We start from the raw sequence: 25,386 nt of genomic DNA on the forward strand, positions 1-25,386 counted from the left end.
AATCGAGATCGAGATCGGAATGGAGGAGTCTTGGCGTGTCGTTGTTGCTGTTTCTGTCGCTGTTGCTCTTGCCCTGTCTGTCAACCCGCCACCGCCACTTGCCAGCCAATGAAACAAAACGTATTGACGCCAATTGACAACACCGGACGTGGAGTCTGAACAGCAGTCACACCTGTTCTGGCCGGCCGAGTTCGCATTTCCGAGTCTCGTCTCTGCCCTCGGTTGCTCCCCAGTCTCCCGTCGAACGCGGCCGCGACGAAACCGGGCAGGGCACGCAGACAACGAGCCGAGGTTGCAAGCTGGAGCCCGGCCAAGACGACTCTCCCGACCCCGCGCGTGCGACTGGGCGCACCCGTGCAGAAGGAGGCTCCTCCCGTCGGGGTCCCGTTGCATTACAGTAGTTCATTCAATTTATGCTTTTGGGGGTTGCACGCCGCATTCGGCTAGTGGGCGCGTGAGATGTCTTTTCCTGGGACCCAAATCCGGGGTTGCCAACTGGAAGTGAGGGCTGGGAAAGACGTCTACCGACGATTGAAGCAATACTGTGTTAATTGAAGCGCAAGCTTGCAGGTTGCTGGGGTTCATTCAATCTGGAGTACGGATACCGAGAGGCGCGCTCTTCAATGAGAGAGCTCTCCAGCATCACAATCGCCACGATGCGGATGCCATTGAACAAGAAAGCATGTATATTAGAACAAGTGGAAACTCCAAAACCGAGATGGCTCTATTTACACGCCTATCTATAGCTAATTCGAGGCTAGAGTCTGCAAAGACCGTCTCCCTCGCCGAGTTTGTTCATCTCAAGCCTCACGATGTACTCTGCGTGAAAACTGGAGACGGAAAGAACCCCTAACGATGCAGCAAACCACCACATTTCGATTCGGTAAAATCCAGAACCAACGTACATTCCACACAGAACACTTTGCGAGCCTCAGAATCAGCAGAGAATAAGAAACGATTAACAAAAAAGAAAAAAGAAAACTGGGCAAAAATATGAATCGAATTCCGGATCTCTCCAGAAGAGTTTGTTCCAAAGATTGAGAAATGGAGTTTCTTAGGCCAACCCACGGTCACATCCGGTAAAAGGCAGGAAATGAGTTCGGAATGGGCGGGCCTACTCCGATAATGCGACTCTAAAATTGCCACTGATAGACCCCCCTTCCAACCCCCAAAGTTTAGTGCGCCATTCACTATAATAATTGATCAACCCCCTATTCTTTTCGAGTATCGCCGCCGTCGCTTGCCCCTTTCACAGAACACTTATTTTGACAAGCCTTTCACAAGCACCGCACTCGACACGGAAAAAGAAACAGGATTAATAGAGTGCACGCATTTACTGCAATGCTTTAATTGAATCCATCATCATGCATCGATTTCTAAAGATACAGCCCGCCAGCCAGCCAACGACTCGGCAATCGGGATATTTCTCATGGTGTTTGTTTGCTGCCCACCTTCTCTCTCTCAAAAAAAGGAGCACAACCTCTCTCTACTACGTTCCTTTTCATCCGCAACAGCAACAGCTGCAGCGCACCACACGCTCTCTCTTCAAAACCGAGTTGGGAACTGCTTGCTTTCTGCTTTTCTCTACACATAAATACATACATACTCTGTACGTCGCGTATATATCCTCATTAAAGAAAGTGCTCGTGTATGTGTGCACAAACAAGGGGACGCGAACAGGTCTCTATGCAGAGTATCTAGTTGAGTTTCCCCTATTTCAGTGCAGTGCAGTCTCTGCCCCAAAGAGAGAAAAGGAAAAGGAAGAATAGGCCTGCTTGGTGTCCATCCGTGTCCATTTCCATGCCCATACGCCTCCCGTTTGCCTGCCCCCCTCCCAAAGATAGAGAGAGAGAAATCAATCAATCGTCCTCGATATCATCGTCGCTGAGCACGAGGCTCTGGATCGGCAGCAGGCTGGCCGCCGGCGCCATGTCGTCGCCGTCGCTCTTGGCCGTCCTGGACCTGCTCAGGATGGCGCCGAGGCCGTGCGGCCTCTTCTTGCGCGGGCTGGCCGATTCCTCCGTGGGCTTGTCCGTGGCCCAGGACGTGTCGCCGCCAGCCGCACCCCCCCCGCCGCCGCCGTCCTGCCCGTTGTCGTCGTTGTCGTCGTCGTCGTCGTCCTCTGCCCTCGGCGCCCCGATGCCCTGAAACGACACCACCCTGTCAAAGTCCCTGAGCCGCATGGACCCGAACCCACCACCGCCATTGCTTCCTCGCCGTCGGCGCGCAATGTGCGCCATGTACGGGAGCCGCTCGAGCAGAAACTCCTGCCGCCCCGCGGTGCCGAGAGAGAGGAGCGGCGCAGAGACCGTGTCCTCTTGCGGCTCCGGTTTCACCACTCGGCCTAGACCCTGGCTTGGTGCCGCAGCAGACGACGCTCCGGCATTTCTAAACCGATCTCCCGTGCCAGCCATTCTATTACTCTTATTAAGGAACGCAGACGCGCCGTTGCTGAGCGATGCTGCCGTCGTCGTCGCTGCGCTGCTGCCGGTACGCGGTGGGCCCGGCCCGCCGTCCTCGCCTCTGAGCATCTTGGTGGCCCACATGTCGACGACGCTGTCGAGCTCTTCCTTGGCGCGCCATAGCTTGAGGTAGGCCGGGTAGAACATCTTGAACGAGTCGCCGCCACGGCCGGTGGGGTGCGTCTGCCGTTTCACGGGCGACGGCAGCGAGAACAGCAGCCCGCGGACGGCGACCTGGAACGCCATCTCGTCCTGCCGCAGGATGTGGCTGCCCGAGTCTTTGCCCATGTATCCGCCCGAAAACCCCTTGCCGCCAAAGAACACGTCCCAGGACGGGCAGAGGAAGTCGCTCTCGGAGAGGTACTCGAGACAGCCGTTGACGTGGTTGAGCGAAGTGCCTGGGTCTAGCGGGTTGCTCTGCTCGCAGGAAAGGGCGTAGTTCTCGTGCAAGGCAGATATGAAGGTGTGCGTGTCGGTCCCGGTCTCGTCGATCAGGGTGTCGACCGAGACCTCGGATCTCTTAGGCCTGGAGAGGTTTGCCATGTAGCCGGGCAGCGTTTCTGCTGCTGCTTCGACCGACCCGTGAGGAAATGGCTTATCCCCTCGTTTGTTGTACACCACTTTCCCCACAGCGTGGAATATCCCGAGCGTCGCCTCGCGCTGCGAGACCAGCTGGAGGCTCTCGTGCTCGCCCCTGGTCAGCGCCGGGATGTTTTTGGCTCCCCTCTTGGGCTTCGTAAACACAACCTTGGACCCCCAGTCGGCATCGTCATCTCCCTTGACGCAGAGAAACTCCAGAGACGCAATAGCGTTTCGGACATCCCCAATCTCTCCCAGGCGCTTGAGGACAAGCGGGCCGGGGGTGCGCCGACGCCCGGACTTGCGGGCTTCCTTCTGCACCACGAGCTCCAGAGCCTTCGCAAGGAGCGACGGCGCAATGGAGTTGAACTCGATCAAGCCGGCCCCGGGATGCCGGAGGATCTCTGGGCCAAGTAGCCGGTGTGCCGTAAAGCTGTCGGCCGATGCTGAGGTGGTCGTAAGCAGCGTCTCCGATATGACCATGACAATCGGCGTAACGGGCTCCGACGAGTAGCTCTGCCCATAGCCTGCGAGGGCGGGTGTGTTTGCCGCCAGGAACTGTAATATCGTGTTCCGAAAGGACGTCAAGGCGGTTGACGACCGCATGAAAGTATTTGGAAACTCTTCAATTAGTATCAATCTTCGATCTGACACTTTTGCAGACTCGGTTTGGGTCGGCGTAGGCAGAGGAGGTGGAGTCGTATCCGAGTCCAAGTCGAGCTGGCCAAACTTGCCGCCACGCCCTAAGAACTCCTCAAACTGTGCAGACACTGACTGGTATCCCTGAGCGACACCGTACGAGTTGGACGGGTTTCTCCACTCAAGCACCTCGCAGCCCATGTCCTTGGCCAAGAGCTGCACTGTCGTAGTCTTACCGGTGCCGGCAGCACCCTTCAGCACGAGCAGCCGCTGCCTCATGCGCCCGTTGAGCACGTCCTCGAGCCACCTCCTTACATCGGCCACCTTCTTCTTGTGCACCGCCAGCTCGTCCAGGTTGACGGGAGCGAACCGCTCCGACCACGGCCGCGCGTCGCCGTCGTTGGACGCTGCTGTTGCGCCCCCGGGGAGCTTGGGCTGCTGCTTCAGGAACCTCTGGCCCACTGCTGGATTCACGACGGTCCCGGGCTGGGACCCGCCGGCCTCCTTGAACCGCTTATGGGCCGCCTTGCCAACGATGCTCGACGCCGACGCCGTCTTGTAGAGGGGCACGTCGTCGTCGGATATGGGGTCGCTGATAAGGTCGTCGAGAGCGAACGGGTTGCTTGCGTCCCTGTTGCTGGCGCTGGCGCTGGGGGCGCTGGGGGCGCCCGGGAAGGACGACGACGGCTGGCTCCTCTGCGCCTGCCTGGAGAAGAGCGTCTTCAGGTCTGCTGTCTTACCTTTCTCCTTCTCTTCGAGCTTGAGTTTTTTCTGCGCCCGTGTCCGCGACTTGTCTGGGCTGGTGCTGGGGCTTTTGGTCGGAGCCTTCCTGGCGAGACGGCTCGCGAAGGAGGGAGCAGGCTGCGAGTTCGCCGGGGGCTGTGGCTTGGATGCCACGGCGCGCGTGACCTTCCGGGCAGGCACGGGACTGGGAGAGTCGGCGACATCTCCGCCGGCGGTTGCTGCTTTGGGGGCCTGGCGTGCGTCGGGCGAGGAAAACAGGAAGCGGCTCAGGGTGTTTTTGGACGACGTGGGTTGCTTTTCTATGGTGTCGCCGTCGCCGTCGCCGTCACCGTCGGAATCGTCGACAATTGCCCGCTTCCGTCGCTTTCCCGGCGGCTCCATTCCGAATGCTGCAGTTTGCACGATACGGTATTTGTCACATAGCGAGATGCAGACGTTGTCTGGGTTCAATGGCGTTGCTGGATGTTGGACGTGGTTGAAAACCGCCGTTGGCGCGACGAAAAAAACAATAACAGCACTGAGCAGGCACCGCAGGCCACAGCACACAGCTAGACTCGCAGCTTGCTGCAGGGGTTCAGCCTTGCGGAAACGGCTAATCGCTGACCCTAACCCTTAGAGTGGCGCTCATCGCCCAAGACGCGACTCGTCGATTTCGCGTTGAGTGCTTTTCACAAGCCGCTACATAAAACCCTCGAAATGACATGTCACGAAATAGCCAACTCAACAGGTGCACACCATTTCAGAAGAAGAAATATTATGCTTAATCATTGCTTTTCTTTTTGAAACCCCCAGATTTTCGGACACTATGAACTTCGGCCAGGAATCGCGCATTACTTACTTACTAGATGGATGGTTTTTACATTTTGTTGGTATCGGCCGGAAAATTGTCATTTTATTCTAAACATGGTTCCAAGGTATGTAACGCCAAGCAGGAGGCAGCAGAGCTCTGGAAAAACATTCTGGATATCGCCTCAAGCAATAGATAGACAACTTTTTTTTTGGGGGGGGGGGGGGTTGTTAGTGTGTCCAGCCTTCAAAATCGTTCACGAATCTAACCGCGGCGGCAAGATACCGGTCGTGAACGTCTCCCCAGGTCCGGGCCGCCTCTCTGATGGCACGAATGGCTACGGGTGCGTTAGTGATGGCTCCATAAAGAGACATGCCAAAATACAGCCTTACCTTTGACATAGTGGGCATCCATGGCCCACTCCGACTCCAGCGCCTTGGTCTCGACATAGTGCCAGCCCTTCCCCTTGAGGTCGGCCGGGATGTAGTCGGGGTCGATCTCGGGTCGCAGCTCGGCGACGTAGACGGCCAGCGTGAGGAGCCACCACTGACGGACGAGGGGGAGGTGGAACTTTGCCGGGAGCAGGGGGAGCAGGATCCGGACGGCGTGGCTGGTGGTGAGGAGGTGGACGATGAAGAAGTTGTAGGCGTGCGTCCCGGGCGGCACCGTGGCGACGAGCAGGGCGACGGCCGCCTCCTGCGACTCGCGGAACTGCTCCACGGGGTTGGCGAGCTCCCACGCGTTCCAGTACTCCAGCACCAGCGACTCGTGCTCCTCGAACAGCGGCTCGATGTTGTCGTATCCCGGCTCAGTGAAGATGCCGTCGAACCGCCCGTCACGGGCTATCTTGTCCAGCAGCTCGGTCGGCGACGTCGATGTGAAGGCCGGCTTCCTGGTGTACGACGCATCGTCGAGGTACTTGTGGAGAAAGTTGTACTGGGTAGCCGCCAGTCCGAGGGCTTCCATGGCAATCTCTCGGTTGTCAAACTCGTAAGCATACCCAAGGTGGATAAGGGGGTGGCCAACTATGCCTGCGTGTTAGCCGAGGGGATGTTTACTGCCAAGTTTCCCGTGGCAACGTACGGCCGCCAATGAGGCCATTGACCAGGGGCTCGGGGCCCTTCAGCACGTAATCCTCGATGACCTTTTTCCAGTCGTACTTGAACTTCATGGCCAGGGTGTCTTCGAAAAAGTCGACATAGGCGCGCTGGTAGCGCTTGTCGCCCAGGAAGTCGCGCCAGTCATCCTCGATGATCTCGGACGGCGAGTCCTTCCAGGGCTCCAAGCTCTCCGACTCGACCTCGTAGATGCGGTGCATCTGGGACGGCTGGGCGCCGAGCAGGTAGGCCGAGCACAGGATGTGCGGCAGGTGGTTGTCGAACTGCAGGCTGTGGTAGATGATGGAGTGATTCACGTGGTTGGCCCTGAGGAGGTGGTTGAGGAGCCTCCGCCCCTTATTGCCCGCGTTGGACGCCGTGTCGTGCACCTCGACCGGCGCAATGTCGATTGCCGCCGCGCCAGGCGCCACCAGCCGGTTAACCAGCGGTATATATGAGAGAATCCCCGCCATTCTCGTTGAGTTTAATTTACCAGCTCAATTTTGGGTCTATTGAGCCTCGTTTAGGGTTCCCCGCGCAATGGGCTGAGGTGCTCCGCGAGCATCACCGCCGTCAATGTCGTCACGCTAGTAATGGATGACAATGTTGAGGTGATGGATGTTGAGCGTCAAAAGCTGCTGCTGGCAGCTGCCCACTCACAGTGCCCACTCAGGTGATGTCAGTGCGGGTCCTACTGTCGCTACTTCGTTGGACCCCTGTCAATTGATCCTTGGCTTCCGTCCCGCTCGATAGGTGTTTCTGCCCCTCCTCCCCCACCAAAGGTTGATGGGGTTTCGAATCTGAACGGGAGCTCGACTTTACTCTGTCACAGCGGGCAGCTACCAAGTACCTACCTTCGATTTCCATTGATCCCAGAGCATCTTCCTTAAGGTGATTACTTTTCATAGCAAAATGGCGCCCCCGGCAATCATAGCACCGTCGATCCTGTCGGCCGACTTTGCCGACCTCGGCGCCGACTGCGCCCGGACCATCAAGCAGGGCGCCGACTGGCTCCATGTCGACATCATGTAGGCCTTACTCATGTCTCTAGTTGGGTCAACGGCATGCACTGACCTGAAATGCCCAGGGACGGCCATTTCGTGCCCAATCTCACCTTTGGCCCTCCCGTCGTCGTCAAGATCCGCAGCCATGTCGACCGGCCGACCCAGAGCCTGGGCAAGGGCACCTTTGACTGCCACATGATGATTGCCGAGGTACACCACCCTCCGCCCTCCGCCCTCCGCCCCCCGTCTTACAAGGCCGCGTGTTATTGCGTGACCGCCGACTGACAGCCCGCTCTTCTGTCTCACCGTCAACAGCCCAAGAAGTGGGTCACGGAGTTCAAAAAGGCCGGCTGCGATCTGTACTGCTTCCACTACGAGGCCGCCTCCTCATCAGCCGCCTCGAGCCCCGAGGGCCAGTCGGAGCTCAAGACGAGCCCGCGCGAGCTGATCCGCTACATCCACGACAACGGCATGCTGGCCGGCATCGCCATCAAACCGGGAACCAAGGTCGACGTGCTGTGGGACGTGCTGGACAGCCCCAACGAGAAGGAGCGTCCTGATGTGAGTTGGACGGATTCCTTGTTTTTTTCCCCAAACAAACACTGGGCTCGTTTGCCGTCAAGGCTAGCAGCCCCCGATATGCTAATATGAAATTCTTTTCTTCTCTCGCAGATGGTTCTCGTCATGACGGTCGAGCCTGGGTTCGGCGGGCAAAAGTTCATGGCCTCGGAGCTGCCAAAGGTCGAGGCGCTCCGCCAGCGGTACCCGGACCTGAACATCGAGGTCGACGGCGGCCTCGGGCCCGGCACGATAGACCAGGCCGCCGACGCGGGAGCAAACGTCATCGTCGCCGGCAGCGCCGTGTTTGGCGCCAAGGACCCCGCCGAGGTCATCGCCCTGCTCCGGGAAGCCGTCGACAAGAGAAACGGGAAGCTGTAGAGTAGATTTAATGACTCGCTCTGGTTTCAGGCGCGCCGTGTAGCTTCGGTATACATATATATATATATATGTCGTCCTGAACGCAGCCGATACGCAAGACGTGTGCCGCGATTTGAGAAATACTTGTCAGGAAACGAGCAGCCATATAGATTAATATAGCTAATCGAGTAATATTCTAAGCGAAAGCTATCCACACTCGTCGTCCCTACGATATTTAGAACCCCATGTTTCAGCTTGACACGATAGTTGCCAGCCACTGCTACAAAATCCAGACCCCATGATTCTTCTTCCACAACGAAACCGTCCAGCCCAGCCACGCCTACAGCTGCTGGCCCCTAGATAAGACCTTGTCGATGGCCGCAACCAGCGCCTGGACTTCTTCCACTGTGTCACGAAAAGGGGTTTGCTGATTAGTCTACGGCACCCCAGAGGCCCAAACTAAACCCAAAACCAAAAGAAAAAAGAGAAACAGAGAGAGCTTACCAGTATTGTAATGAACCATACTCACACGCACAACACCGTCGCCCGCGTCGAGGCCGAGCACCTGCTCGACGAGGCGGACCGAGTAGAAGCTGCCCCAGCGGAAGCCGAACGCCGAGTCACGCTCGACGGCCTCGACGAGCGCGCGCGAGCTGCGCCCGGCGACAGTGAAGCTCACCGTCGGCACGCGCGCGCCCGGGTCCGCGCCGGCGGGCTCGCCCCACACGGTCACGTCGGGTTGTGTGTTTAGGTATGCCAGCAGCGCCGTTTGTAGTTTGCTTTCTTGCGCGGTTATGCCGGGCCATTTGCTGTCGGGCAAGTAGTCCACCACGGCGGGGATCCCGTGCACCAGCTCGTAGTTGGACCCGGCGAGTCCGAGCTTATTCTCGAGCGTCGCGTGCGCGTTGAAGTAGTGCCCGAGGGAGCGTAGGCGGGCCTGCGCGCGCGCGCTGGCGTAGAGTAGTGAGATGTGTGGGCCGTAGACCTGTGGTTGGTTGCGGGGGTTAGGGAACTGAAGAGGGAGGAGGAGGAGGAGGAGGAGGGGAGGAGAAAGGGAGTGGTGGAGGAGGAAAAGAGGTGGGAAGGGGGTGGATGTTGACTCTGTTGCTGTAACAGAGAGATAGAGAGAGAGAGAGAGAGAGAGAGAGAGAGAGAGACAGAAAGGGGAGTGAAAAAAGAGCACAGCAGCCGACCTTGTACCACGAGAAGGAATAGAAGTCGACGCCCAGCGCCTTGACGTCGATCTTGCGGTGGGGGGCATAGGCGACGGCGTCGACGGCCACGAGGGCGTCCGGGCTGGCGCTGGCGCGCACCATCTGGACAAATCCCGCGACGTCGTGGATGGTGCCGAGGATGTTGCTCGCGTGGGTGCAGGTCACAAGCCGGGTCTTGGGGCTGAGGAGCCGGCCGAGGTCTTCGGCGGCGAGTTTCGGGTTCGATTTGCTAGACGATTGCGAGGGATGCCACCACTTCACGACCAGCTGCTGCCGCTCGGCCAGATCGAGCCAGGGGGCGATGTTGGCCTCATGGTCGAGCACTGAGATTACGACCTCGTCGCCGGGCTGGAAGGACGACAGGGCGTATGAGACGTTTCGAAACAGCTGTGTGGTGGACGGGCCGAGCACTGTGGTTCAGGTGCGTATGTGTATGTGTTTGTGTGAGACCAACTAGCCGCTGCCTTGTCCACGAGAGGGTGCTCTCGATTTACGAGTGGGGGTGAAAGGGGGTTATGTTACCTATCTCGTCCTTCGGGGCACCAATGTACGCCGCCGCCGCGGCATAGCCCGCGTTGTAGCGGTCGGTGGACGCCTTGCCCGTGGCATAGCTGGCCCCGAGCTGGACGTTGGTGTTCAAGAGGTAGTCTCGGATGCTGATACAGCCATCGTCATATTAACAAACAGTACAACCCCAGATCAGCGAGCGCTGGACCGTGAGGCTACGAGCTCAACTAGACATGTACTAAGGACGAGCAGCAGGAATGTATGTATGTACCGTTCGGCCACCGCCCCCAGAGCCTGGCTGCCGCCAGCATTGTCAAAGAACACTTGCTCTCCGGCCAATGCGGGGAAGTTGGCCCTCACCTGGTCGATATTAAAGGCTTCGTCGTTGGCAGCAGACATGTTGGAAGGTATGTTTGCGTGGCCGACTGTCTAAAAGTCGTGTAATGGAAATACGGGGCAAAATAGGGGCTGACGGTGACGGTGACGGTGACGGTGACGGTGACGCAGCAAGTCCAGCACAAAGAAGCGCCAGTGGCACCGAGATTAAGAGGCCGAGGCACCGTAGAACCTTCACATAAAACCGAAAGTCGACGATCAACGACGAGCAGAGCCCAACGTGCGGAGAACAATGACCTACTCCAGGGTTTCCGCTTTGGGCAGGGCAGCGGAGAGGTGGATAACCAAACCCAAGACACACACGCAACCCGGGTCCGCGGTTTTGACTGGCCAACTGGGCTTCTCAGTCGACTGTGGGTTGAGGACGGATCCACGAGCCGGGCTGCTGAGATGCCACAAAGGGTGCCAGAAGTCACGATAATTATTAGCAAACCGCCCCATCAAGCAAGATGGGCGTGGTGCTGTCCGAGTGGATACCGATGCGCAGGCGGGCGTCTATGTCATGTCATGCAGCCCCTGTGCCTGTACAGTAAGTACTTAGGTTGCCTGTGGCCGTGGGATGGATGAGGTGGAGTTGGAGGTGGAGGCTCGGGCAGTCTTGTCTCGTCTCGTCTCGCTCCCGCTGGGTTTCAGCGACTGACCCCCAAGCATTACGGAGTATTGGTATTAGCAAACGCCGCGGCGGCTTATCAGCTCGCGCCCACGGGCAATGAGAGGCCCAACCAGCGCGACGCTGGCGCTGTTAGCAGTTGGCACGAAGCGCCGGGCGTCAACCTTTTTCTCTATCAAGCAGCTCCGATGCGCTTCGGTCCGGCGGGGGAGGGCATATGGCATGAATGATATACCAACAGGACCTCAAGCCGCTCCCCCATCTTCTCTGCCCCCTCTGCTATCGTGTAAGCCATCCTCGGCCTCAGACACAGTGTTGCCCGCGTCGCGATCGCCGGCGCGCCAAATTGACGAGCGCTTGGAGCCTCATGCAAGTCTGCCAGTCCAGTTGGGCGAGGTCCTTTAGTTGATGCGGGCGGGAGCTGAGAAGCAATTCCCGTCCTCTTAGGTTCCTGGCCTGAAATAACCTCCGGCGTTGAAACTCCAATTTTTGCCCTCGCAGCAGCCAATCGATCGCAGCGCCTCAGGGGTCAATGCTCTTCTTGCCCGCTGACATACAACACTGCACAGCACACAGCACAGTGAAAGGGCTAAGGACTACGAGCAGGCCATCAACATTCGACTGTGGGGCATAAAAAATTCCGGATCCACAAATTTGCAGCTAGGATTGAACACCACCTCAGCATTTTTATTAGTATCGGAGAGTCTGCCCATTTCCACGGGAGCCGGCGTCCTCGTCGTATCATACACTTCCCACAAGATAAAAATCCGTGCAACAGCTCCAATTGAATCGCCAGCATGAAGAGAAAGGCAGACATGCCCGCTGACGGCAAGAAGCCGGTCAAGAAGCGGTCCAAGAACTGTATTACACCCCGCCCGCCCCCTCTCCTGACCTGCCCTGATGTCCCGCTCGCCTCCCCCGGGATGCTGACCCTGCCCTCTCGCCATAGCCCTCACCGACGGCGAGGCCAAAGCCCGCTTCCGCAAGGGCCTGTTCGACAAGCCCGTCCTGGAACAGTACACGGCCGACTATGCCTCGGCTACTCCCTACAAGCACAGCGTCATCTCGGGCCTCGTCGACGACGGGCTCCTGCGCAAGGTCCGTTCCGAGGTCAAGGCCAACGTCTCCTTTACGCCCAAGGAGACCGACATCTACAAGATCCACCAGAGCGGTGATCTGGCCAACCTGGACGGCTTGGACGATGATGCCCTGGCCAAGCTGCCCTCCCTCCTCACCCTGCGCGATGCCCTCTACTCCAAGACCTTCCGGGACTACGTGTCACACATCACCGGCTGCGGGCCCCTGAGCGGGCGCAAGACCGACATGGCCATCAACGTCTACACCCCGAACTGCTACCTGCTGTGCCACGACGACGTCATCGGCTCCCGCAAGGTCAGCTACATCCTGTACCTCACCGACCCCGACACGCCGTGGCAGGCCGATTGGGGCGGCGCTCTCCGTCTCTTCCCCGTCACCGACCGCGCCGGCAAGGACGGCGAGGTGGCCAAAACGCCCCAGCCCGACCCCGTCAAGGTCATCCCGCCCGCCTGGAACCAGTTGTCCTTCTTTGCCGTGCAGCCGGGCGAGTCCTTCCACGACGTCGAAGAGGTCTACCAGGCCGCGTCCAAGAAGGAGCTCGAGAAGAACGGCGGCCGCATCCGCATGGCCATCAGCGGTTGGTTTCACATCCCGCAGATCGGGGAGGAAGGCTGGGTCGAGGGGGCCGAGGAGAAGGCTGCCCGCAACAGCGGCCTGATGCAGCTGCAGGGAAACCCGGACCAGCACGACCGTCCCCAGGCGCGGCCGGTGCCGGTCGAGAGGAGCGGGTCCAGCGAGAGCAGCCAAGAAAGTGACGACGCGACATTGGACGCAGACGACCTCGACTTCTTGCTCAAGTATATCGCCCCGACGTATCTGACGCCGGATACGATCGAGAATGTCGCCGAGCACTTTGAGGAAGAGTTCAGCATCACCCTACCAGACATCCTACACCCAAAGTTTGCCGAGAAGGTCCGCAAGTATGTGGAGGCACAAGAGGCCAAGCCGCTTCCAAAGAACAGCGAGAAGATCGAGAAGGGCGCCTGGAAAGTCGCCCGCCCGCCACACAAGCACCGCTACTTGTACCTCCAGCCCGGAGATGCCGGCTCAGAAGACTCGCCGTTGAAGGAGCTGGTAGAGGTATTGCTACCATCGAGGCAGTTCCGTCTGTGGCTCGAGATGGCAACCCGCTCCGTGGTTGAGAGCCACGATATTCTCGCACGGCGCTTCCGCAGGGGCAAGGACTACACACTTGCTACCGGCCACGAAGGCAAGTCGCGGCTGGAAGTCAACATTGGCATCACGCCGACCGAGGGGTGGGGCGATGATGCTGAAGACGATGATGAAGAGGACGAAGACGACAACAGCTCAGAGGCATCCTCAGAGGCGTCTACAATCCACAATGGCGCAGGCAAGACAGCAAACGGCAAACCTAAAGCCAATGGCGACAGCGCCAAGGCAAAGGCAAATGGCAAGGCTGTTGACAAGGCTGTGGACAAAGACGTCGAGGAATCGGAGGTTGGTGGTCACGAAGTGTACATGGCCGGCGACGACGACAGCAACGAGGACGCCGCCATTTACAAGAGCAGTGCAGACGACGACAACATTCTCTTCTTCCAGGCGGCGTCGTGGAATAAAATGACTATAGTGTTGCGCGACAGCGGGACGCTGCGCTTCGTCAAGTACGTGAGCGCGAGCGCCAAGGGCGATAGGTGGGACGTCAGTGGCACCTTTGAGACTGAAGAGCAAGATGATGAACCTGATGACGAAGAAAATGGCAACGGAGCTGGCGTGGGGGTATTGGACGAAACCGAGGAGGAGTTCAATGGCTTCTCGAGCAGCGAGGACAGTGATTCGGACTAGACACGAACAGATATCATGAGGAAAACGAACTACTACACACACGCCCGACCAGAGCCTCACTCAACCCGCAAAGGACCTACTGCCTGGCTGCATCATGACCGCCATGTAAGAGCATCTCGCGGATGGCGATCTGACAATGTCATTCTTAGTAAGACGTTTGGATTTACCTGTTTTGCTCGTCGTTGAGACTTTAGCCGGTGGCACGGTGGGGGGGCAGAGCAAAAGCCCTAGTCAGATACACTAATCTAAAGCAGAGTGCCTAGTTGCCTAGGCGTGTGGCTGAGGTGCGGTCCTCGAAAGCTTCGATAGCTCTTGGAATTCCGAGTCGTGGTTATCGGCCACATCCGTAAGACGGGCCTGGACTTTTTCAGCGGTGGTACACGCACTGAGGAAACCAATGCCGGTAGAAACCGATGGTGCCCAATCCGACGTTGATGTTTCGATCCGGTGCTTCGACGGGCAAGAGAGGTATTTGCCAAAGAACCTATCGAGATGACAGTCTCTGCAACTCTGGGAAAGGAAAGAATGGGGATCGCCTTTCTCCTCCCCCGCACGGCACGCGGGTTTCCGTCCACCGACAGCGATCGACGTGGCAAACAACCTAGAAAAGTCGCACGAATTCCTGCCAGGGGAAAGAGGCCCAATCTAGAAGCGGACGGGAGCGTAAATCCCCATGCCATCATCGACCAACGTGGCAACGGCAACCCTAAAGAGACCCTGCCGAGCCTTGGGTTGTTTGTTGCCTGCGTGTGACCAGACCAGAAGGGGGGGGGGCTCGAGAGTTTAGAGTCTCTGGTTCATCGTGTTTCGCAAAGGTGCCCCTGCTTGTGATAGTTGGTGCTTGCGAGACAGGATGCTCTGACATGTGGGAAATAGATAGACGGCTACGAGATCGACTATTCCGCTGCCTTTTGTGGTATTGCAGCGTTTTTGTCAGCGTTTGGCCCGGCTGGGAACTAAAACGGGGATCTTCGATGTGGTTTAAAGGACCTCCTCGGGACAGACAGACGCTAAGACACTGACCACCGCTGGCCCCCCCCGGTTCGCTTCGAGATCGGCCTGGACTGGGACGTCATGATGGGAAGTCCGCACTCTGGAAGGGTGCATTGGACGAGGGGCGGTTGGTTGGTTGGTAGAGTGGAAGTCCCTAATCGGGCTCGGAATACGCTGTCTAGGTGGAAGCATGGATCAATCCATTAACCGTTACCAAATGCCCCTCCAAGGAAACCAACTGTAGGTGTAAGGTATACTGAGCACACCCCTGGCAAGTAATAAGTCTCTTTGGAATAGTCTAGAGGCGGGGCAGTGGTGGGTGGTGGGCGCTCGAGATCGGTGGCTTTGGCTTCCCTAAAGAATCGGGGCACACGCACGGGCGAGGCGCAACTGCGGCGCTCGAGCTGGGGGCCGCTTGCCCTGGGGTCCATTCCATGTCAGGTCAGCACCGCCCGCCCCTTCGTTCAGGCTCCGCAAAGCGAGCCAACCAGAAGCCTGGGCGTTGCGAGGTCTTGTCTTGTGGCACCCATCCACCTCCCCTCGGTGCCACCTGCCGCAGCGGCCGGGGTCGGCCTGGAGGACCCGCAGACTGGGAATCCGGCAGCGCATCGATCCAGATTCCCTGCGTGATCTGCAATCCATTTGGGGCGCCATTTCGTTTCGTCTGACCTTTTCTTTTTTTCTTAACGGCCGACTTTGCCTTGCCCGGCTCGCTTTGCTTTCTTCTTTTTTCTTACCCTTACCTCGCTCAGGCATTCGTTCCCATCTCTCTCTCAAACTCTGTCTCGGCTCTTCGGTCACGAATTCCGAGTTATACCCTGTCTCTAATACCAGGTCCCGACTTGCCGAGCTTTGTTCGACAGCCCGCCTGCCCGCTCTTAAACAGCACCCCTCCAGGCCTTCAAGCCATTAACTGCCTACCTTGAGACCAACCTGCGCGAGCAATAGCAGTAGCAATTCAAAGCGGTTCTGGCAGCCGATATTCTCCTCTTCCACCTGCAGTGGTCTTTTTTTGGTTTCCGGCCGGTATAGCCGTAATCCATTAACTACTATCGCCCCGCGCCCTCGAAAAAAATGCCGATCCGGAACCCTTTCGCACGGCGGCCCGGCGGCAACCTTGCCGTCCAGGACGAGAATGTGCGCCCCGGCTCGTCGTCTGCCGGGTCTGGGTCCGACGACCCCGCGCATCCCGGCTTCGAGCGAGTAGACACGGTCGGGTCCAAAGCCTCGTCGGCGCTGAGCATTGGCAGCCGCCGGAGCCAGGATACCGGCGAGTACAAGATGAGTGGTATGTTCTCTGAATGTTCGTTTGCGGCGGCGGCCCAATCCTATCCCCAAATCCACGACCCCTCCTTTTTTTTGTGCCATCCCCGCCAGGGCGCGAACGCCAATCCAAGCCACACATCCGATGAAAGCCGCTCGTCCCATGACTTGTCGTGCTCCTGGCTAATAGGTTCTCGCCGCGAATTACAGTGGTCAACGATAGCGGAGTCTATCTACCGGTATGAGACAGCGTTCCCAATTGCGTCCCAATCGCGTCCCAATTGATGAGAGCACCTTCGTCTGACTGCAGTCTTTCACAGCCGTCTCCCGTAGAAAAGGAAGCAACATGGCCCCGGCGGTACCTGTCGCGGACCTCGAGCGACAGGAGCAGCGTGGCCGAGATTGAGCACTTTTCCATCTCACGAGAGTCGTTCGATTCGTACAGACGGTCCTTTGTACGTCACCCCAAGAACGAACTGCGCCTTCTTGGCAAACGTGACGACGGACAACGGATCAAACTAACGCCCAGAACAGGACATTTGCGCTAAGAGCCCCATCGTCGTCACCGACCCAGCACCTCGGCAAAGTCTTGATTCCCCACGGTTCGCGCGCATGCCGCGGTCAGCACTAGGCGAGCGGCGCTTCGAGCGCGAGCCGCCGACGCCCGAAGAGAACTTTGAAGAGGTTGGGCTCAACGACGAGAGCAACAGCCACAACAAGCAGTCGTCGCCGTTCGCGCAAGCGCCCAAGAAACGGGGATTCTTCGCAAAGTTCGGGTCCGACGCCACAGCGGACAACAGCAACGCCGCCGGTCCTATTAGCACCACCGGCGGAGGCGTCACGTCACCGGCGGCGGCTCAGGGGGGCATGTCCCGCTTCCTCCCCGGCCGCAAGAGAGGGCAGAGCGGCCAGGGCGCCGAGCTGGGTGCCATGCCCGTCATCTACTCGCCCCCGCCGTCGTCGTCGATGGACAGGCCGCCGACGTCCACTTCTGCCTCGCTGCAGGCCCAGGAGGTCCAGTCCTGACGAGACCCCAGACTCAGCCGTGTGGCGGCGGGCCTACAGTGTCAAACTTTAACTTTCTGAGCAACACTAGTTTGTACATACTATAATATGTTCTTGTTCTTTACACACTTTTACTATGGGGGTTTGACGGTGTTCTTAGGGGTTTTGGGTAACGGGAGTCGCACGGTATGGGGTATATGCGAGGAGAAGGAGGGAGGTAATTTGTCCTTGTTGTAAGAATTCCTTTTACTATTTTTCTTTCCTTGTAAGTTGTTGCGTAAACGCGTTGATAAGGGACAGGAGGTCTTAGACGAGACGGGCGGAGCAGCATTGCATTGCATCACACTGCATCATTCATCACTTTACGGTCCGTGTCTGGTGTTTTGTTCCTTGTCATGTGCAATCAGTCACTATCGGTTTCGTGGTCTCGGGTTTTGTGGTAGAGAAAGCGGGAAAATGGGCGATGGGGCGGATGGTGTGATGTGGTGTTGATTCGTATGTTTGTGCTGTTGTGACAATACTAGACCGGCGGGAAGCTGAAGCTGATTGGATGGAAGTAATGTATGTACAGGAATATACACGACTATGCATATGGTAATATTTGTGCATTCAAAACTATAAAATACACCATGCAAGTATTATTATCATTGTTTGTTGTTGTGCTTCTCTGCTGAGTTGTGCAAACTGAAGGAAGGATTTGTGTGTGTGTGAAATTCATGCTGATCTTGCAAAATAGATAAAAGAAACATGGTCCCGGCTACGGCCACGGCCACGGCCACGGCTACGGCACGTCGAGGTTAATTTACGAGGTCGAAAGGGGGGTTTGATAGCCGCCGGCCGGCCAGGTCAAACGGGCGGGCCGGGACCCATCTGGCGGCGGCGGCGGTGGTGGTGGTGGTGTACGCTCGGTTTCTGAGCCTTTTTTTTTTGGGGGGGGGGGGGGGGGGGGGGGTTGGCCCTGGTTGTAATGTCATATTCGTGTCCTGTTCAGGGCAGGGAAGCGAGTTGGTGGAAAATAAGTTTACTATACGATGAACAATAGCAAGGTGGTGGTGTTGGGTGTTTACATACGTACATACATACGAGAATCACAGACGCAAGCAAGTGGGAATACCCTAAATTTCCTGGTTGTTATTCACTTTACCTAGTCACTCATGGACGGACGTCTGCAAATGCGTGTGCATGTATGTGAGACTGATCATGTTGGTATTGCAAAACTCACCCAAAGGAAAGGGGAGATTGCATCCGGCCTTTGGACCGAGCAAGTGATAGAGACACAGGAGACAAATTGATTCTCATCACTAATAATGTTTCTATTGCTTTATAGCCTAGGTATAGGTAGTTCGGTTACCTGCCTGTCTGCCTCCTACCTCGCAGCAGTATCACCACCACCAGTACCAGCACGAGCAGCAACAGCATCCGCCCTCAGCGCACGGAAGCCCTGCAGCAGGTCCTCTCTGAGATCCTCCCAGGCCTCGACACCGACGCTGACGCGCAGCAGGCGCTTGTCGACGCCAATATCCGACATGGCGCGCCACTCGATCAGGCTCTCGACGCCGCCGAGGCTGGTGGCGTGGTGGAACAGGTGCAGCTTGCTGGGCAGGCGGCGGGCGTCGTCGGCGTCGCGCAGCCACAGCGCGAACACGGGGCCGTAGCCGTTGGGCATCTGCGCGCGCAGCCACGAGGTTGGGTCCTTGGCTTCGGGCTGCAACGACGCGTGCTGGATCTTGAGCACGAACGACGAGAGGACCGCGCTGTCGCTGTCTGCGTCTGTGGGAGCGGTGGGAGCGGTGGGAGCGGTGGTGGCCGTGGCGAGCCAGTCGACCAGGGCCTGGGCGCTCGCGCTCTGGCGCAGGACGCGCAGCTCGAGGGTGCGCAGGCTGCGCACGCCGAGCCAGCCCTCGAGGCTTCCCATGACGCTGCCGAGGAATAGGCGGTCCTCGCGCAGGCGGGCGAGCCAGGCCGCGGCGTGGTCGGGGCGCAGGGCCAGCACGCCGCTGAGCATGTCCGAGTGGCCGCCAAAGTACTTTGTGGCGCTGTGCATGGCGACGTCGGCGCCGAGCGCGAGCGGGTCGAGCAGCGGCGGCGGCGCGAACGTAGCGTCGACGGTGAGGTAGCAGCCGAGCTTGTCGGCGACGCGGCGGTAGTGCGCCAGGTCGCGGGCCTCGCCCGTCGGGTTGAGCGGCGTCTCGACGTGGATGACGTCGCCGGGCCGCAGCGTCGCCAGCGCCGCCTCGTCCTCGAGATCGACCTTTTGCAGCCCGCTCAGCCGCGCCACCACGTCGATGACGCCGTGGCACCCGTGGTAGCCGCCGCCGATGGCGATGCGCTTCGGGTTAAGGAACACCACTATGGCGTGGAACGCCGCCAGCCCGGACGCGTACGTCAGGCACGGCCCGCCCAGCGCAGAGGTGAGCACCGCCTCCATCCGCGTCGTGTTGGGCGCGCTATTGCGCGCGTAAACGTGCGAGTCATAGGGCGCCGCGGGCTGGATGACGTCAAGAGTCAGGATTGGTGGATGACAAAAGTGTGTTCAGGGGAAGGGAAGGGGGGACAAAACACGCACGTTGACGTTGGTCCAGGGCGACAGGTCGTCGGGCTTGCGAGAGTAGCGGAACGTGGTCGAGACGTGCATGGGCGGGGCGACGGCTGGGTGAGAGTTGATGTAGTCGTCGGCATGGACGGAGCGGGACGCCAGCGACAGGCCCATGGGGAAGGCGGCAGCAAGCTGGCCCGGGCCGTCTAGTTGCGGCGTCTGCTCGGCCTCCTTGAGCACGGCGGGCGGTTGCGTTCCGGAATCGGAGGCCATCTTGGGCGCGGGGTTCGTTTCGGGGCCGTTCGTTGTCTCTGGGTCTCTGGGTCTCTGGTTCTGTCTACCCGGCCGATGTTGACTGCCCACAGTTCTGGACTGACACTCTTCTCAACACTCGCTATCCAGTGACAGGCAGATTGGGCGATGGTGAGGCGTGGGAGGGTCGGGGGAAGCACAGTCATAGCCAAGTTTGCCTCTCGAGACATCCGGCTCCGGAAGACCACTCGCGGGCGCGGGCGCGGGCGGGGCCAAAGGGGGAAAGCCCCGTCTAGCTTTTTTTCCATCTTGATGGCGCCCACCTACACCCAATCTTCTCCATTATCGCGCAATGTCAAGCCAAGGGCGTGCACAGCGCGGAAATGGCAAGGGGATCCTCTACCGCGTGGTAAATCGGATCATGCCAGCCCATTTCACGCAACGTCAAGCCAAGGGCGTGCACAGCGCGGAAATGGCATGGGGATCCTCAGCCCGTTTGTTGGGGCCAGAAGCCAAGTACTGTACTGTAGGCACATTGTACAAAGCAGGCGCATATCCCGGCCGTATCCACTCATATATACGCAGTTCAGGGTCATGCTTGCTTGTAGAGGCACACTTGATGGCGACTTGCAGGGTGGAGCTTGTCAAAGGCGAGGACTTGCAGACAGGGCGGGCCAGGATGTGGAAACAACTACACTAGACAAGCTGATCCGGGATCCGGGATCCGGGACCACGGACTGCGGGTTGAGACAGCCTGGCAAGGCTGGAGCGTCATACCAAGAAACAGACGCAGCTCTGAAAACATTAGATTTAAAGGTGTTGATGGTGATATACAAGGTAATTTTGACTCGTCGGCCGTTAATCTAGGTAAGCCGACAACAGTCTCGTCGGGTACTCTCTAGCCGACTCAATGGCTCGAATTAGTCGACAGCATATGGACGATCTGAGACTTAAGCGGCATCTGTTGTGGGCCGCATCTCGGTGGTTCCAGTGTTACGTCTATGGCAGCGAGAACATCTTGTCTCGCTGCTGAGGGGAAAGTCCTCGGTGACTAGTCCTTCCTGACGTTTGTTCATTTGCCGTGACGATCTTTCGGCTGTTGGGCTGGCTATTCCCCAATAATCTGTGGCCGCGTCAGTGCGAAGCCTGGCGTTTCGTTGTGGGCGTTGCTGTTGACCGCCGTTATTCCTTGCCTCGGTTCAATAATAAGGGGCGCATCACCCCCTGGCCGGTTCTCTCGGCTACGGCCACTCAGGTTCGTAAGGCACAAAAGCCACCTAGAACCAACCAGACGCTGCCCACCTCCTATTAATCCCCCGCCAGCGCAGCGCCCTCGTCGAGCAGCTCGGTGATGGTGACGGCGCGGTAGCCGCGGCGCTGCATCTCGGGCAGGACCTTTTGCAGCATGGGGACGGTCCAGCTGCGGCGGTCGTGACAGATGATGATGCCGCCGGGGCTCAGCATGCTGAGGATGTGCTTGGCGTTGACCCACCAGTAGCCGATCTGCGCGTCGTGCGGGTAGATGCTGCCGAGCACGATCCGGCGACCGAGCTTGCGCATCAGCGCCCGCATGCGCGCGCTGAAGAAGCCCGACCCCGGCCGGTAGTAGTTGTTCTTGCGCGGCATGGGCGGGCCCGGCGCTCCACGCACCGCCCGCCGCGCCGCCGCAGCAGGACTGTCGTTATCGACTCTCCGGTTGATGGCGCCGTCGTCGTCATCACCGCTGCCGTTCCCGTTACCGTTCCCTCCGGCCGACAGCGGCGAGGTCTTGTCTCCGTCAGCCGTAGACGGCGGCGGGACCTCGTACGCGTCGTCGTCATCGTCATCATCACTACCACCACCAACCAGCCGCGGCGGCGCGTACACGTCATCGGGCGGGGGGCCGTCGTCGGGCGAGTGGTAGGCGTACCAGTAGGCGTCGTCAATGTAGCGCTGGGTGTCGCGGATCTGGCGCTCGAGCTCTGCGTCGGACAGGGTGCGGGCGGGCTCGTCGTGCATGCCGTGGTTGGCGAGCTCGTGGCCGGCGCGGACAATGTCGCGCAGGACGGCCTCGCGGCCGGGGACCTGGGAGCCAACAACAAAAAAGGTAGCGCGGGCGCCCGAGGCGGCCAGGGCGCGCAAAATGTCGGGCGAGTAGTCCGAGGGCGCGTCGTCGATAGTCAGGGCTACGACGCGGTGCGACGACGGCAGCCACAGGCGCCACAGCACGTCGTCGCCCCAGCGGTGGGCAAAGTAGCGCATCAGCAGCGACGGCGGCTTGTAGACGATGTACAGCGGCAGGACCAGCACGACGGCCACGACGGCCGCGGCGATTGTCAGCGCCGCCATGCGGCTGCGTCGCGCGCGGCGGCGGAGGAGCCTGCTCGGCAGCCGCAGAATCGACCGGAGCCGGACGAGCATGCTGATGCTGCTGATGCTGCTGGTGCCAGTGCTGGTGCTAGTGCTGGTGCTAGTGCCTAGCACCCCGCGACCGCCCCCCTCCGATTCTCTAGCTGCTGCGCGCGCGTGTGCTATTGTCGAGTACACCATACCATGTCCATCTGAGCGAGCCGTCGGTTTGTGTCGGGGGGCGCTAGTGTCGGTCGTGTCTTTTAGAGAGAATTGATCCTTTCGATAAATTGGAGTCGAGGTTGGAGGTTTCCATTTTCAGAAATCCAAGAGGGGGCCAACCAACAACGCAAACGCTAAAAGCTAGGTAGCCATTACAGTGCCAAGCAGCGCCACAGAAGCCGATTGATCCAATCAGCCGCTGGCCACCTTCAACAACGTATGCAAGCACCGTCTCCTGAATTTCTAGAGCAACTATTTTCCTACAATACACCTCAACCCGATATTATAGAGGTACGGATTGTCACTATCAAGTGCTTATTTTGATTCATGCGCTGATCAAGGTACCTCCAGTCATCTTCTCCGTTTGTGAACTGCTTTGAAATATTTTAAAAAAAAATTAAAAAAAGAATTAAAATTTTTTTATTTAAACAAAATAACAACGCCCCGACAATGCTCAGATATGCTGTAAATGCTAACAACCCATAAACTCCAGCTTTCCAACTTCAAAAAAAAAAAGACAAACATGCTCCGAGTGCTCCAAGCCCGACCTCAGGCGTATTTCTTGAGCTCGCCCTTTTCCAGCGTGCTAACAAATGCATGCTCCAAGAAGTGGTGCCATATTTTGTTTTGGCTCTTCTTCTTCTTTTTCTTCTTCTTTTTCTTGTCTTTATTCCCCTTTTTCTTCTTGTCAGCTTCGAACTCGTCATCGTCGTCGTCAAACTCTGACTCATCCTCTTCCTCTTCCTCATCATCGTCCTCAGCATCAGCACTTTCAACCTCGTCATCATCAAAATCACGTCCCTCCGCATCCGCCAAGGCAGATTTGCCGCCACTCTTGTCGTTCTCCCCTATCCGGTAGGCCAGATCGACAAAGCTGTTGACCGTCAAGTCTCCCAGCTTGTAGATCTTGTCGTGGAACGTGCTGTACTCGACTTCGAATTGGAACTCGCGCGGGTCCGGCTTCGGCGCCTTGGGCTTCTTGCCGCCGTGCTTGCCTTTCCGCCACTTGAGAAGCCATGCGATGCCATCTAGCCATGACGACGGCGCGTCAGAGTCAGATTCGTCTCCGTCCCATACCGCGGAAACATCGAGCGTCAAGTTGTTGATGTGGGTTAGGTTGGCAAAGTATTGCGTATAGCCGGTGAGGGACAGCGGCTGCTGCGAGTACGCAGGCCCCGGTGGTGACGACTTGGAAGGCGCCTCCGGAAGTACAAACTTTGGGTTCTTGGGCTTCTTGCCCCTGTGCTTCTTGCCTTTCTTCTTCTTGCTCGCGGACCCTACCTCCACGTCATACTCGAAAGTATTCCGCAGATCGAGGTGTTTCTGGGTATCTTCCTGAGTAGCGGGGGCTTCAAAGGTCTGGAACGGGTCTGCCCATACGGGGGCATCCTCGAGTCCGGTTATGTTGTATTCGAGAACTCGCAGAGTCGGAAAGTAGTTCGGCACGATGCTCGGGCTGACCAAGGACAGCTGGTACCGCTCGCCCCATATATCCTTACTCTTCTTCCCCTTTCTCCCCTTCTTGTCTTCCTTCACCCGCCCAGAAGAGCCGGCCGCCGGGGGGTCCAGCTTCGCCCACCCATCCCGCAGCTCTTGGAGATAGTCTGCAGTCGACTGCGCTGAGAGTTCGTCCTCCATCGACTCGCGTGTGCTGACCACTCCGTCGGCGGCGCCCGACAGCAGGCCAAAGTCAATGTCGTGCGTGTCTTGCAGCAGGAAGTGGTCAATGTTCATATGGCCGTACAGGCCGGCGACAATCACGTCCCGGTACTGCCGGAGCCAGAGGGTGTATTTCTGCCAGCAGACCTCGCCCCACAGCTGTTTGCTTTCCGTCCGCGCCGGGGGGACGTGTCCCATCAGGATAGCCTTCATGCCGCGCTGGCGCATGAACTGCAGCTGGACCCGCAGCCACTCGAGCTGCTTGTACCCCGGCTCCGACGGGCTCGCGCAGTCGTCGACGCCAGCATTGCGGTCAAAAAAGTAGAGTGTGTTGAGGCTGAAGACGGCGAGCCTGTCGGGGACGACCTCGGTGTAGAACCAGCCTCCAAACTCGAAGCTGTGGCGCTGTTCCTCGGGGATAAACTTGCGCCAGATTTGGGCGTACGTCTGCAGCCACTTGTTGGGGCCCGGTAGTAGGATGTTGTGCGGGAGGATGTCGTTGTTGCCAAACGTGGGCACGACGGGGATGGCCAGGCCGTGGCCCGAGGGGGCGGCAAACAGTTCGGCGAACTTGTCAGCGATCCAGCGGTTCGTGCCGAGCACCTGGCCCTGGTTGCGAGGAAGATCCTCATCGCTGTCGTGGCGTGCGCTGTCGCCCGTCCAGACGACAAAGTCGATCTCGTCCTTGAGGTTGGCGGCAATCCAGTCGAAGGTGGCGTTCACGAGGGAGAAGGGCGTATCGCAGTCCGATGTCTCGGCGCCATAGGTGCCAGCCGGGCCGTGGCCGCGATGGCACGCGTCGGTCTCGTCGGTGGATGAGTGCACGCGGTAGAATTCGTCGGGGTGGAGATCTGCGTTCGCGATGGTTTGAGTATCTTGGCATGGAATGGAAAAGCGACGCCGATCGGCGAGTTCTGTCTGATAGGCTCAAAAACTCACCAGTAATATGCAGGAACCTGCCGTGCAGCCTCCGCGGGGCGCTGCCCTGAGTGTGCTGGTCGAGCGCCTTCGTCTCAGCCGCCGCAAAGCCCGGCGCGCTGGCAATGACGCCATGGCACAGTAGGGCCAGACCCAGAACCAGGGCGCGCTGGAGAGCCATTGCGCTGACCGCCTCGAAAAGAAAAGGAGAGAAAATAAGAGGCAATGGCAGCCGGGGGGTGGGGGAAGGCCACAGTCTCGTTCGAAATCTTTTCTCTACATAACTGTCAAAGAAAATAAAGGGACTGGAGGGACGGCCTCGAGAGGGAGTGTGCGGGTCGGGGGGGGGGGG

The 25,386-nt window shown here is 58.5% G+C and overlaps 10 protein-coding genes across 10 annotated transcripts; 4 read left to right on the forward strand and 6 right to left on the reverse strand.

The window, feature by feature from the left end:
- Window positions 1–1,859: 1,859 nt before the first annotated feature.
- On the reverse strand, window positions 1,860–6,781 carry B0T26DRAFT_740593 (uncharacterized protein; the record flags this gene model as incomplete). Its single annotated transcript, XM_060443864.1, has 9 exons — window positions 1,860–2,355; window positions 2,395–4,115; window positions 4,155–4,799; window positions 4,832–4,864; window positions 4,971–4,988; window positions 5,035–5,143; window positions 5,263–5,321; window positions 5,584–6,236; window positions 6,295–6,781. The coding sequence occupies 9 exons, from the start codon at window positions 6,779–6,781 to the stop codon at window positions 1,860–1,862; spliced, it is 4,221 nt and encodes a 1,406-aa protein (XP_060295819.1).
- Window positions 6,782–7,096: 315 nt separating this feature from the next.
- Window positions 7,097–8,437, forward strand: B0T26DRAFT_708161 (ribulose-phosphate 3-epimerase). Its single transcript, XM_060441884.1, has 4 exons — window positions 7,097–7,336; window positions 7,396–7,522; window positions 7,628–7,873; window positions 7,985–8,437. The coding sequence occupies exons 1-4, from the start codon at window positions 7,221–7,223 to the stop codon at window positions 8,249–8,251; spliced, it is 756 nt and encodes a 251-aa protein (XP_060295820.1). The 5' UTR covers window positions 7,097–7,220; the 3' UTR covers window positions 8,252–8,437.
- A 133-nt stretch (window positions 8,438–8,570) lies between these two features.
- On the reverse strand, window positions 8,571–10,350 carry B0T26DRAFT_751144 (pyridoxal phosphate-dependent transferase; the record flags this gene model as incomplete). Its single annotated transcript, XM_060445335.1, has 5 exons — window positions 8,571–8,635; window positions 8,735–9,215; window positions 9,424–9,854; window positions 9,967–10,100; window positions 10,223–10,350. The coding sequence occupies 5 exons, from the start codon at window positions 10,348–10,350 to the stop codon at window positions 8,571–8,573; spliced, it is 1,239 nt and encodes a 412-aa protein (XP_060295821.1).
- A 1,404-nt stretch (window positions 10,351–11,754) lies between these two features.
- Window positions 11,755–13,858, forward strand: B0T26DRAFT_647956 (Oxoglutarate and iron-dependent oxygenase degradation C-term-domain-containing protein; the record flags this gene model as incomplete). The annotated part of the gene is made up of 2 exons (XM_060437957.1): window positions 11,755–11,818; window positions 11,907–13,858. 2 exons carry the CDS (start codon window positions 11,755–11,757, stop codon window positions 13,856–13,858), a joined length of 2,016 nt encoding a protein of 671 aa, XP_060295822.1.
- Window positions 13,859–13,980: 122 nt separating this feature from the next.
- On the reverse strand, window positions 13,981–14,972 carry B0T26DRAFT_276280 (uncharacterized protein). The gene is made up of 2 exons (XM_060434130.1): window positions 14,882–14,972; window positions 13,981–14,762 (listed from the first exon to the last, which is right to left on the reverse strand). Exon 2 carries the CDS (start codon window positions 14,539–14,541, stop codon window positions 14,104–14,106), a length of 438 nt encoding a protein of 145 aa, XP_060295823.1. The 5' UTR covers window positions 14,542–14,762; window positions 14,882–14,972; the 3' UTR covers window positions 13,981–14,103.
- A 953-nt stretch (window positions 14,973–15,925) lies between these two features.
- On the forward strand, window positions 15,926–17,140 carry B0T26DRAFT_740596 (uncharacterized protein; the record flags this gene model as incomplete). Its single annotated transcript, XM_060443865.1, has 4 exons — window positions 15,926–16,139; window positions 16,325–16,353; window positions 16,435–16,569; window positions 16,649–17,140. The coding sequence occupies 4 exons, from the start codon at window positions 15,926–15,928 to the stop codon at window positions 17,138–17,140; spliced, it is 870 nt and encodes a 289-aa protein (XP_060295824.1).
- A 1,076-nt stretch (window positions 17,141–18,216) lies between these two features.
- On the reverse strand, window positions 18,217–20,344 carry B0T26DRAFT_708213 (pyridoxal phosphate-dependent transferase). The gene is made up of 2 exons (XM_060441886.1): window positions 19,686–20,344; window positions 18,217–19,607 (listed from the first exon to the last, which is right to left on the reverse strand). The coding sequence occupies exons 1-2, from the start codon at window positions 19,926–19,928 to the stop codon at window positions 18,486–18,488; spliced, it is 1,365 nt and encodes a 454-aa protein (XP_060295825.1). The 5' UTR covers window positions 19,929–20,344; the 3' UTR covers window positions 18,217–18,485.
- Window positions 19,623–20,995, forward strand: B0T26DRAFT_276661 (uncharacterized protein). Its single transcript, XM_060434131.1, has one exon. The coding sequence runs from the start codon at window positions 20,076–20,078 to the stop codon at window positions 20,772–20,774; it is 699 nt and encodes a 232-aa protein (XP_060295826.1). The 5' UTR covers window positions 19,623–20,075; the 3' UTR covers window positions 20,775–20,995.
- A 220-nt stretch (window positions 20,996–21,215) lies between these two features.
- Window positions 21,216–22,148, reverse strand: B0T26DRAFT_740598 (carbohydrate esterase family 4 protein; the record flags this gene model as incomplete). Its single annotated transcript, XM_060443866.1, has 2 exons — window positions 21,216–21,521; window positions 21,753–22,148. 2 exons carry the CDS (start codon window positions 22,146–22,148, stop codon window positions 21,216–21,218), a joined length of 702 nt encoding a protein of 233 aa, XP_060295827.1.
- A 942-nt stretch (window positions 22,149–23,090) lies between these two features.
- Window positions 23,091–25,374, reverse strand: B0T26DRAFT_708218 (Metallo-dependent phosphatase-like protein; the record flags this gene model as incomplete). The annotated part of the gene is made up of 2 exons (XM_060441887.1): window positions 25,056–25,374; window positions 23,091–24,967 (listed from the first exon to the last, which is right to left on the reverse strand). Coding segments are annotated over exons 1-2 (2,037 nt in total), but the record flags the coding sequence as incomplete, so codon positions are not given.
- Window positions 25,375–25,386: the final 12 nt, after the last annotated feature.

The sequence above is a fragment of the Lasiosphaeria miniovina genome (genome assembly GCF_030549165.1).
Source record: "Lasiosphaeria miniovina strain SMH2392-1A chromosome Unknown B0T26scaffold_4, whole genome shotgun sequence".
Classification (NCBI taxonomy): Eukaryota; Fungi; Ascomycota; class Sordariomycetes; order Sordariales; family Lasiosphaeriaceae; genus Lasiosphaeria; species Lasiosphaeria miniovina.

Bases quoted from the DNA above. Each gene is read 5' to 3' on its own strand.
- B0T26DRAFT_708213 (XM_060441886.1), bottom strand. From the start codon at position 19,928: ATGGCCTCCGATTCCGGAACGCAACCGCCCGCCGTGCTCAAGGAGGCC. The intron at 19,608-19,685 runs GTGCGTGTTTTG...GACGTCATCCAG, and splicing joins CGCCCTGGACCAACGTCAAC to CCCGCGGCGCCCTATGACTC.
- B0T26DRAFT_708161 (XM_060441884.1), top strand. From the start codon at position 7,221: ATGGCGCCCCCGGCAATCATAGCACCGTCGATCCTGTCGGCCGACTTT. The intron at 7,337-7,395 runs GTAGGCCTTACT...TGAAATGCCCAG, and splicing joins TGGCTCCATGTCGACATCAT to GGACGGCCATTTCGTGCCCA. The intron at 7,523-7,627 runs GTACACCACCCT...CACCGTCAACAG, and splicing joins GCCACATGATGATTGCCGAG to CCCAAGAAGTGGGTCACGGA.
- B0T26DRAFT_276661 (XM_060434131.1), top strand. From the start codon at position 20,076: ATGGTGAGGCGTGGGAGGGTCGGGGGAAGCACAGTCATAGCCAAGTTT.
- B0T26DRAFT_276280 (XM_060434130.1), bottom strand. From the start codon at position 14,541: ATGATGGCATGGGGATTTACGCTCCCGTCCGCTTCTAGATTGGGCCTC.